Below are 11,890 nucleotides of genomic sequence, written 5' to 3'. Positions count from 1 at the left end.
TCAGATATTTCTGCTACATAAATGATGCTGATTAAAATGAAAGAAAGAATACCGGGGGGGGGGGGAATTGTTTATTTAATTTTTCCAGAAAATTTTCCAGAAAATAATAGTTTTATTTTGTTGAAATAATGATTGAACTATATAACAGGATATATAGAAAGTTTATTTATGTAAAACAGGTACATTTTAACGTAACCCTCTTGGTAATTTCGCCAATCATCCCCAAATATTCTTTGATAATTGCAAGGATATACTTCATTCAGAATGGCGGTTTGTTCACAGTTAGTCCTCATTTAGGCGCCAATCATTCAAAGGCTGTTCAAAGTTAGGATGCCACTCAATGAGGGGAATTATGATCCTTCCCCATAGTTGCAGCCATTGAATTGTGCCCAGTAGCCCAAGATTGTGATTGGGTGCTTGACAAACTGGCTCACAATTATGATGATTGCGTTGTCCGACAGTCATGTGATCTTCATTCGTAACCTTGACTGCTGTATTCTGACAAGCAAAGTCAACAGGAAAGTTGGCAGGAGATCACAAATGGGGACCACATGACAGTGGGACTCTGGGACTGCAAGGGATTGTTAAGTGAATCTAGTTTCCCCCTTGACTTTGCTTGTCAGAAGTTCACAAAAGGTGATCTCATGACCCCACGACACTGCCACTGTCATAAATATGAATTGGTTCTAAAATCACCTGATCTCGTGACCATGGGGATGCTACAGTGTTTGTAAGTGTGAAAAATGGTCGCTTTTTTTCAGGGCTATTGTAACTTTGTATGGTACACTAAATGAACTGTTGTAAGACGAGGACTACCTGTATATGGCTATTTATTGTAAAGGGCTTGGTTGTTTTGTGTCTGAACTGGGATGAAAGACTGATCAGTGGAATCTGAACCATGATGTTTTCTTTCTACATCAATAGAACACTTCAAGTATTAGTGAAACTCTGGGGTGTCAATCTCGATTTTATTGAGGACCACATCAGGGTTGTGTTTGACCCTGGCGGGACATGGCCAGGGGGCATGGCCAACTCGATGTCACTCATTGAGGCTCCGTTTTCAGCCACAATGGGCTCCTGTAGCCCTCTGCCAGTGAAAATGGAGCTCAGCAAGGCTGCATGCAGCCCACCTGGGCTCCGTTTTCAGCTGTGATGGCCTCCAGCAGCACTCTGCCAGTGTAAAGGGAGCTCTGCGGGGCTATGCATGGCTTACCCGGGCTCCATTTTCAACTGGAATGGCCTTCTGCAGCCCATCCGAGGTCTGGACGGACCACAACAATCTGAAAGCCCTCCAAACCCCCCATCGACTCTCGCCCAAGCAGATCAGGTGGGCCATGTATTTCCAGCAGTTCAATTTCATCCTGAAATACATCCCTGGAGGAAAGAATTTCCTGGCTGATGCCTTGTCTCGTAAACCTCAATACTCTAGTGAATGGGAACAGGTGATAGAGGCTCTTATTCTGAAACCAGTCACAGGGGATCGGATCACCCAACCGGTCTCCTATACAACCCATAGAACAACATAAGTCACAAGCATTGCCCAGGACATCCAGAAAGAACTTCCATCTGATGAATGGTACCAAGCAAATAAGAATATTTTAAGTCATAGGGCTGATCTGGCATGGAAAGGGACCAAAATCTATGTTCCACATACTCTACGACTTGAAGTGTTGCACCAATGTCAATGTTGCCCCAGTTAAAAAAGGATGTGGAAGACTATGTACGCAGTTGCGTGACATGTACTATGATGAAGACATGGGTCGGTAAACCTCCAGGCCTCCTACAGCCAGTGGTGACTCCTGTGAGACCATGGGAGGAGACAGCCATGGACTTCATCGTGGACTTGCCTGAGAGCCGGGATAACACAGTGATATGGACAGTAATTGACCTTTTTTCGAAACAAGCCCATTTTGTGGCTTGCCTTCGGGATTACCTTCAGCTAGAAAGCTAGCCAAACGTTCTTAGCAAACATATACCACCTTCATGGAGTGCCCCAAAGGATTATCTCCAATCACGGGGTACAAATTCTGACGGAAGTTCTTGGCAACAATAGGCTCCTTACAGGGACTTAGCTCCGCCTTCCATCCTTCTACTAATGGGGTGGTCAAGACAGCCAATGCAATGGTAGAGAGGTATATCCAGTGAATACAGCAAATACCAACAAGTCGACTGGGCGGACCTATTATCTTTCGCCAAGGTCGCATACAATAACACCGTACATAGCAGCACTGGATATACCCCATTCCATATTGTTTCAGGGGTTGAATTCATCCCGATACCCGAGTGCCCCCACCCAGAATCCGAAGAAGTGGGGTTACAGGAATGGCTGGTCAAAATGGCAAGAGTCTGGGGCCATGTTAGGGATGCCCTGCAGAAGGCAGTGGATAGGTACAAATACCAATCGGATAAGAAACAGCAACCACAACCATCTTTCCATGTGGGTCAGAGGGTCTACCTTTCCAAGAAGTAGTTAAATATCAAGGTGCCATGAAAAAAATTTGCCCCAAAATATATTGGCCGTAACCCTCTCTGCTTTTGTCTTCCAGACAGCCATATGGTAGGGGGGGCGCATGTCAGCCCACGTTGTCGGGGCTGTCATTCCGGTGGGAATGGAAGTAGACCGAGTATGCAGCCCCACGTTCCTGCCCGGATATCTTGCCTTGCCGATATCCTGCATACAGATGGTGGAATCCTCTTCCTTCAGATGTTCACAGGGCCTCCAGCTGAGTACTGGACTTGCGTGGATGAGGTACTGGCTGCGTTAGCCAGCATTAATGAAGATTACCAGACCTGTCCCGATCAGAACAGCCCCAACGAACCAGGACTAATTGCACTGAATTACTGGCCAGAGGAAGGCAGCTGGAGCCCTCCAATCAGCACAGGGATTTGGGGTGGAATCTGGGGGAGGAGTAGCGGGGTGGGGTGCGCAAGGTTTAAATTGGAAAGGGAAAGCACAATAAGGTAAGAGCTGACAATATTGCACTGGGTGATTGTCGGAGCGTGCCGAATTTAGGAAGATAAAACTTTAGAACAACATCCACCCTGTTGTCTGCAATTTATTTTCTTATCCTGATTCGGAACCTGACACCCAGGTTTCATTCCATACCTATTCAGTTGAACATCATCATATTGCTTTCATTTGTCTGATTATGTGATTGCAGAATTGTCCACATACAATTGCCCAAAATCATGGATTTGCAATACAGGAAGAGAAATAATATTTTGCTGGCTGTTTTCTGCTGTCCACTGAACTGGAACTCCTTGTAAGTGAGTGATAATTCAGGAGGATTTCTGATCTTTTGGAATAAGTGGAAGAATGACTAAAATGTTGGGTTTCAGGAATTTCTTTGATTATTATCTTTCATAATATATTTATATTATATTTTTTCCCAAATAAAGTTGCATTAGATCCCACCACATGGAAGGAAGGAAGGAAGGAAGGAAGGAAGGAAGGAAGGAAGGAAGGAAGGAAGGAAGGAAGGAAGGAAGGGGAGATGAATTTCAGCAGGTTCTGACCAGTTCTGCAGAACTGGTAGCAAAAATTTTGAGTAGTTCAGAGGACTGGTAGTAAAAATTCTGATTGGCCCCACCCCCATCTATTCTCTGCCTCCCAAGTCCCAGCTGATCAGGAGGAAATGGAGATTTTGCAGTAACCTTCCCCTGGAGTAGGGTGGGAATGGAGATTTTACAGTATCCTTCCCCTGCCATGCCCACCAAGCCAAGCCACAGCCACCAAGCCATGCCCACCAAGCCACGCCCACAGTACCAGTAGTAAAAAAGTTTGAAACTTACTAAAATAGATGAAAATAATCCAAATAGATGAAATAATCCAAACCGCCAATTTTATTTGGTGTTACCATTTTAATAGATATCTTGATTTTTATAACATAGCAATGAAGACTAGGTTAATATAAATAAATATCATAAATAAATAGATAAATAGTATAAATAATATAAATAAATCAATAATAAATAAAAATTGGCCTCAATGTATACATTGTTTTGTTATAATAACCAATAAATAAATAAATAAATAAATAATACTGTAATTCTCTAATGGAATTAATATTTTAAAAAAGAATAAAAATATTTTGTAAAAGAATTTCACCAGTACTATTTCTATGACACTTGAACATCTGCACTCAGTAGTTATACTGGGTTTCATCGATTCTATTGGAGTGTTTTCCAACTAATTTTATCTTTAGAAGAAACATCTTTCCACATAATTTGTCTGCAAAGAAAGCAAAGTTAGTAATTCTGGCTTCTTATCTCTCCCGAAGTTGCTTCTCTTTATGGGCTTTGTGGTTCTAGTGGTCTCGTAGAGTCAAATGAACCACAGAACTTTCAGTAGCAATTGAATCCGTTTTGCAGGTGCATTGCGACATCTTTTGCTGTGTTTCAATACAAAATATAGTGGAAACTACTTCCGTCTGGTTGGTGTGATTTCCTGGGGTTTCACCTGTGATAAATTTTCCAGTACGAGTCCTGTCATGTCAACTGTCTCTGTTAGTTAATTGAAACCTCCTTGAATCATTAAGTCCAGTTAGACATAATTTAAATTCTACCGGTTTCATTTGATATTAGGATGATGTATTTTTACCTTGTATATAATACCATAGAAACATGTATTAAGTTTAAGGGAATTTTGGGTGAACGAAAGAATACAATTTCATCTTTTTGCGCAGAATTCTTTGATAAAGTTCATGTTGGAATCTGTGGAAACAATTCAGTGAAGCTTGACAAATTTTTGCAGAAAACCCTTTCAATTTGTTTCGGAAGGACTTTTTCTATGGATTTTCATCTTTTTTGTCCTTTTTTTGAATAAGGCTCCATGTTTTATTTTGCTTTTCCGTTCGTAACTTGTTAAAGCAATGCAGTCAAAGAGAAAGTAGAAACAGGAAACGTCAGAGGTTTTCTAGGAATAAGTGAAAGGCACTGAGGGAAAGCTGAATGGCTTCATATTGCTGCTTTTCATATTTCATGACAGGGAGCGAGTCAAGCTAGGAGGAAAAGGAAACACAGTTAGAAATCCTTATTCATGTTAACAATTATTTAAACTATTAAGCATTTTAATTGAAATTAATAAACATAGTTGTATCCTTGCTTCATATAAAAGTGTACTTTACTTTTCCACCTAGCCTGATTTAAACCAAGGAATTCCTAAAATGTTGGATTCATGAAAACTGTATGTCTTTACTTATTAGAGCTATACAAATCATTCAATGGCGTTCAGGTGATCACGGCAGGCCTTGAGATGACGGCTTCTACGTTACCATTTCAGAATTGGATCCAGAGAGGCATTTCACTCATGAACAAATTGTGTCAGACAATTATTTGTGTAACCCTATTATTCTTATAGTGGATTGAATTGCCCTCTTTTCATATTCAAAGGTCAAAGATTGTAGTCATTCAATCAAAAGAAGTAGTCTAGATGCTAGAGTTTTAGGTAAAGCTATAGATTCAACCTATAATCACCACGTCCTCATAGTAGTTTCCTTTTTAGGTGGAAAATAGCCAGACAGAAGCCTTTTAAAAGAAACCATACAATACAGGGGAAAAAATTCTGTATTGTAAGTCCAAATGATGGGGCATTGTATAGTGAGATATTTTGATAGAATGAGATTTATTTTTTTCATGGACACCATTTAATAATCCTAGATTCACAGGGTTCCCAATTGATTTGGGCCATCATCACTTTCCAAAAAAGTTGCTTGTATTAGGGATCTAAAGGTAACTTGAAGGACAATTCAGAGGTGAAAAAGAAAATTCCTAGCATAATGTATTCAGTGGGAACTATTATAGTTAAGAATGTGGACAAAAGTGTAGCAATTATTCCCATATAAGAGTACAAAAAACCCTCAATGTCGATTTTTAACAATGATATTGATATTGATCTGATGTTATTGATGTGATATTGATAACATCAAACATAATAGTCAGGTAATTCATACATTGTTTCTCAAAAAATTCATATCAATTTTTGGAGGCAAGACAGAATTTTGATGTACATATCATAAGAAGTAACTGTAAGTTTTCCTAATTTCCCCATTTCCCTTTCAATTCTAATCAAAAATAATGTTTAAGAAGTACTTGATACCTTGAGTTGGAATCCTTTGTATCAGTTGATGAATCAATAGGAAACATTCTCTGAGTTGGATCTGGACAATTTCCCAGGCGCAGGAGCTGTATTCCTTATCTTTCAGGAAATCATTCAGCCCTTGAAAATACCTCTTCACTCTTAATCTGGTGAGCTGCAGTTTCTGATCCCTTGGACTCGATACAGTGCCAGCTCCTAACTCTGCATCTTGGCATGCTTCCAGTTCCTTAATCTGCTGATCCAATCCAGCATGGAAATTTCTTAGAGAATTCTCATCCCAAAACAATTCAGCATGCACTTGCTTGAAGATGTGGTCTGTCTGTTGGAGCATTTCTTGTATGGCTATTTTGGCATCCACTTCCTGGGATGCTTCGTTCATGTTCCTGAAATTTTCTTCATTTACAGGTGAGAAGTCTACAATATCTCCAATACATTGGAAGGGAATGGTGGCTCTCATATGACTTCCCAAGAGTTCCAAGTTTCCTTTGTTGGCTTCTTGTAGTCTGCTGTGAAGTTGATCACAGTCCTGAGATGAGACTTTGGTGAAGAACATCGCTAGACAGATTTGCAGAAACCAAAATTGTGTCTTCATAATGAAGATGAAGGAATGTGACCTCTTTTAAAAAGTTGAACTTGGAAGATTGGTTCTTCTGAAAGATGCTCCTGAGTCTGCTTCATCTTTGTATTTATACCACTAGGTATAAATACAAAGATGAAGCAGACTAGGATATTGAAATTTCTTTTTTCTGTTTCTCTACCGATTCTCCGTATTCTGATTTTCACTTTTCTTCTTCCTTATGTATTCCCCCAAACCATTCTGAAAGATGATCGTATTTAGAAAATGGAATGTTGAATGTGTACATTTCCCCCCAAAATTAGATTAAATCAAAACTGTTAACTGAAAATTAATTATTTGATGAAACTTTGTTTCATCGTACCTAATTATTTTAAAAATGAATTTAAAGTAGGGATTTTGTGTATGTGTTGTAGTAGATATTATAGCTTCAGTACTTACTTGTTCCATGTAAAATAATTTCTGATAGTCTAAGAATTCTACCAGTTATAAACCTGGTAGTATTGTTTTACTCACCTGATTTATTCACCCTCTCTGGCACTCGCTCAAGAGCTGTCTTTGACATCAACAGACAGTGGAAAGCCAAATGGGCTGCTGAACGCCCAGATACAGGCAGTTACGTAGATGACCCTACACAAAAGGTGCCAGGTTTTGACCTTCCTTGCCAGCACTGGTCAACTCTAATCAGCACCCGTACCCAACAGGGTGTCTGCCAGGACTCATTGTTTAAGTGGGGTCTTGTCTCTACCCCTCAGTGTGACTGTGGTGCTCCTCGACAAAATATCCACCACGTTGTGTCTGAATGTCCATCAAGAGCTTACACCGGCCCAGTGTCTGATTTTTTCAACATATGCCACCCTGTCCTTGAATGGCTGAGTAGACTTGGCATTAACATTTGAACTACTATAAGTCCATGTATTTGCCATATGCTAAATAAAATAAACTCATCTGATTGCACAAAGCAGATCATATTGTCAGCATTCCAAATGGTCTTGGTGAGACCAGCTTCAGGGTTGACACATATATAGATAATATTCCCAAAATAGGATAAACAATTATGAATAAGAATGCAGCTATATGGCGAATTCCATCGCCCGGAATTGTATCATAACAATCTCATCTTCAATTCTCTGCATTTTATTGTCAACCTCATCAATTTTATAATCATTGTCTTTCATTTTAACATTAACTTCTGATTTAAATTCTTCAACTTTAAAATCAACTGTCCCAATAAATTTTGCCAGGCCAGACGCCACTTCTGAAATTTTTTTGGTCACCTTATTTTGATTCTGTTTCACCATGTCTTTAACTTCATTAATTTCCTGCATAAATTCCTGATGTGATTTTTGAAGTTTATCATCTATCTCCTGTTGAGATTTTTGAAATTTATCATCCAAAGTTTTAGAAATAAATTCTTTTAAATCTCCCACATCAAATTCTTTTTTCTGAGTTTGTAACTGTTGAGCAGGGGGAAGTTGCGTTTCATGTTTGTGTGTGGGGGATCCCCCCCCAATGCCTTCCCTTCCTGCTTCTTTGAAGCCATCCTGGCTCGTGATCTAGTTTTTCTAAAGAGGGAAGTTCCTTTTCCTTTCCCTCCTGCACAAAGACTTCTAAAAAAGTCCCCCAGATTTGTTCAATTAAAAGCTAAGGTAGAGCAAAGTCCAATATTAGAAAGGGAGAAATTTTTCACTTGCTTCTCTAACAAACAAGGCAACTTTGCAACAACTTGAAGACTTGTAACACAAAATAACTTCACCAATCCACACTCATTGGCTCGTTAACTTTAAGGCTAAGCGCCATGTTTTTTTCCAAAGCACTTTCACTCACTCAAATGTCTCAGTTTGAAAATCAGCAAAGCGCTAATACTTGCGTCTCCAAATTTGAGGGTTCCGATAGGTTCGCTGTTTATTAAAACTTATTCTTTTCAAATTACGTTTCCTGCAGCCGGCTTGTTTTGCGAGAGCAAAGTCGTCCCACGTCGCCCGGAGTTTCCGCAGGTTGGGAGGGAGCCTCGCCCGTTCTCACCCCAGAAACAGTTCCCTGGGGGACAACGGGGGCTCAACCTGTGCCCTGCGATCTCTACTTCTTCAATCCTTGGGATTTTGAAGCTTTCAAGCCGCTTCTGAGTAGCGAAGCGGCTCTACGGGCGGCGGGGCTGGCGGAGCTCCGAAAGGCACCGCCGTCGCCGAAGGCAGAGAAACCGCCATACGGCTTCGGGGAATTCGAGAGGAGGAGAGACAGGATTTGAGACAAGTTTGCTCTGAAGCCTTGGCTAAGATTTTACAAGCTAATCCTGATTTGGTATTTCATAAAATAGATAAAATATACAGAGTGAACTCTTGGGTGGCCAGACAAAGACAACTGCCCAGAGATGTGGTCATATACTTTACTGATAGAGAAATTAGAAATGATATCCTGCAAAAATCTTTTCACACCTCTGTACAAGTGGGGGGTTCACGACTTGAAATTTTTAAAGAATTACCTCCTAAAATGCTGAAAGCTAGAAAAGAATTTGGTTTTCTTGTTAAGGAATTGAAAAATTTACAGATACCCTTCCGGTGGGACGCACCAGCTGGGATAATTTTCAGATATAAGGGAGAAGGATATCGGTTGAATACCGTGGAGAAGGCACAACACTTTTACAGTACTATTCTTAAGGAAAGAACACCATCTCCACGTACATCTACAGTTTTGGAGATTAAGGAGAGTGAAGAGAGGCAATTGAAAGAACAGTCTAAGCAGGAATTAGAAATAGTGCAAGGTGCAGAAGGAGGTTTTTTGAGTGAGCCCTTGTTGGATTCTTCTCCAATTTTGGATTTGATTCAGTTGACTGAAGTTAAAGATCAACGTATAACTAGAGCTCAATCTAAGCTACTTAAACAAAAGCAACAACAACAACAGGAAAGACAAGACAAGAAGGCAGTTAAGAGTATCATACAAGAGAGTGGCGCTATGGGAGGAGCGAGATCGAAGCTCTCGGATGAACTTCAAATATTTTGCTCTGCGCTCCAGAAAGAGGCTGATGACCTTTAAGTGTCTATCTTGGAATGTCAATGGGTTGAATTCAGCACAGAAAAGGAAGAAATTATTTACATATTTGAAACAATTTAATAATGACATAATATGTTTACAAGAAACGCATATTACAACTAAAGATCAAAAATATTTGATAAACTCAAAACTAGGAGCACATTATATATCTTCAACTTCGCAGAAAAAGAATGGTGTGGTTATTTATGTAAATAAAAAATTAACAGCGAAAGTTATAGAAGTAGATCAAGATGGTAGGTTTGTAGCAATTGAATTGTCCACAGCAAATGGTCAAATTCTTCTGATTGGAATTTATGCTCCCAATCAACAACAGGACTATTTTTATAAGATGTTACATACTAAAATATTGCAATGGGACTATAGATCTATTTTAATTATGGGAGACTGGAATGGAGTAATTGATTCTAAACTAGATAAAAAGAGCTTGGCAAAGTCTAGAATTAGACTACCACAGACTTTTTTTGATATGAAAGAAGATATGGAACTAAAAGATGTTTGGAGAATACATAATCCAAATGAATTGGATTATACTTTCTTTTCTGATAGACACAGATCCTTTTCTAGGATTGATTTTATCCTGTTGTCAAATGATCTACTTGTTAAAACAAAAAGAACAAAGATCTTTCCAAGAACTTTGACTGACCATAGCCCTGTATGGATAGAAATTGAGATGGATAAGGTTGAGAAACGTTCTTGGAGATTAAATGAGAACTTGTTTAGATATGAAAAAAATACAATAGAACTTAAAAAGCATTTGAAAGAATTTTTTGAAATAAATTTGAATAAAGGTACCCCAATTGAAATTGTTTGGGATGCAAGTAAAGCTTATATGAGAGGGGTACTTATCTATATGAATTCTAAACATAGACTGTTCCGACAAAAGAAAAGATCTGAGTTGGAAATGGAAATAAAGAATAAAGAACAGTTACTTATTAAAAATCCAACAGATGAAAGAATACGAAGTGCTATAAAACTTTTGAAAGACCAATTTCAAATGCTTATGGCGGAACAAGTTGCAACAAGCCTACAATACGCGAAGCATAATACATTTTGCAACGCTAACAAACCGGGCAGATGGTTGGCTTATACATTGAGGAAAAAACAAAGTACACGGACTATTGATAGTATTGATATCGGAGGGAAAGAAATTTTTCAACAAAATTTAATTAAAGAAGCTTTTGTGGACTATTATACTAAACTATATGCCAAAGAAGAGGTGCAGAATGGACTTATAGAAAAATATTTAAATGATAAGAGAGTTATAAAAATTACTGATCAACAAAAGGAAAGAATGAATTATCTTATAACAGAGGAGGAGATAACAGCAGCAATTAAACAGTTAAAAACAGCCAAAGCTCCTGGCACGGATGGTTTGACTGCAGTGTATTATAAAACTCTACAAGCTGAAATGGTGGGACAACTTAGAGATTTATTTTGCAATATTCAACAAGGGGGTAAAATACCCCCATCTTGGACAACTGCTTATATATCTTTGATACCAAAAGAACAAGTTGGTCCTAAAAAACCGGAGAATTACAGACCAATATCTCTTTTGAACACAGACTATAAAATTTATGCGAAGGTATTAGCCAACAGGTTGATGCCAGTAATTCAAAAGGTGATTCATGAGGACCAAGCGGGATTTATTGAGGGCAGATATATGAAGGACAACGTAAGGCAAGTAATAGACTTATTGGAATATCTTGATAAGAATAAACAGATCCCTGCAGTGCTGGCTTTTCTGGATGCAGAGAAGGCCTTTGATAGAGTGGATTGGAATTTTCTACTAAAGACTTTAAAAAAGATGGGCTTTGGGGACCAATTTATACAGGCGATTTCAGCAATTTATCAAGAGCAAAAAGCACAGATTATTATTAATGGAAGTCTGACGACTGAGTTTAAAATTGAAAAAGGAACAAGACAGGGATGTCCGTTGTCCCCACTTTTATTTATTTTAACATTGGAAGTCTTGCTAAATACAATACGGGACTCTAAAATTTTGAAAGGTATAATGATAAGGCAAGAGGATTATAGAATAAAGGCATTTGCAGATGATCTGGTGGTTACCCTATCACAACCAATGGAATCAATAATCTTGATGAACGACATTATACAAGACTATGGTAGAGTTTCAGGTTTCAGACTGAATTCAAAAAAGACTAAAATGA

At 38.8% G+C, this 11,890-nt stretch overlaps 1 protein-coding gene across 1 annotated transcript; it reads right to left on the bottom strand.

Moving 5' to 3' along the window:
- Positions 1-6,062: 6,062 nt before the first annotated feature.
- LOC139310354 (interferon alpha-2-like) lies at positions 6,063-6,650 on the bottom strand. Its single transcript, XM_070934511.1, has one exon. It carries the CDS (start codon positions 6,648-6,650, stop codon positions 6,063-6,065), a length of 588 nt encoding a protein of 195 aa, XP_070790612.1.
- Positions 6,651-11,890: the final 5,240 nt, after the last annotated feature.

This window comes from Pituophis catenifer, unplaced genomic scaffold, assembly GCF_029215685.1.
Source record: "Pituophis catenifer annectens isolate HBS135680 unplaced genomic scaffold, rPitCat1.0.hap2 SCAF_2, whole genome shotgun sequence".
NCBI lineage: Eukaryota > Metazoa > Chordata > Lepidosauria > Squamata > Colubridae > Pituophis > Pituophis catenifer.
This window is presented reverse-complemented; position numbering and strand designations above follow the sequence as displayed.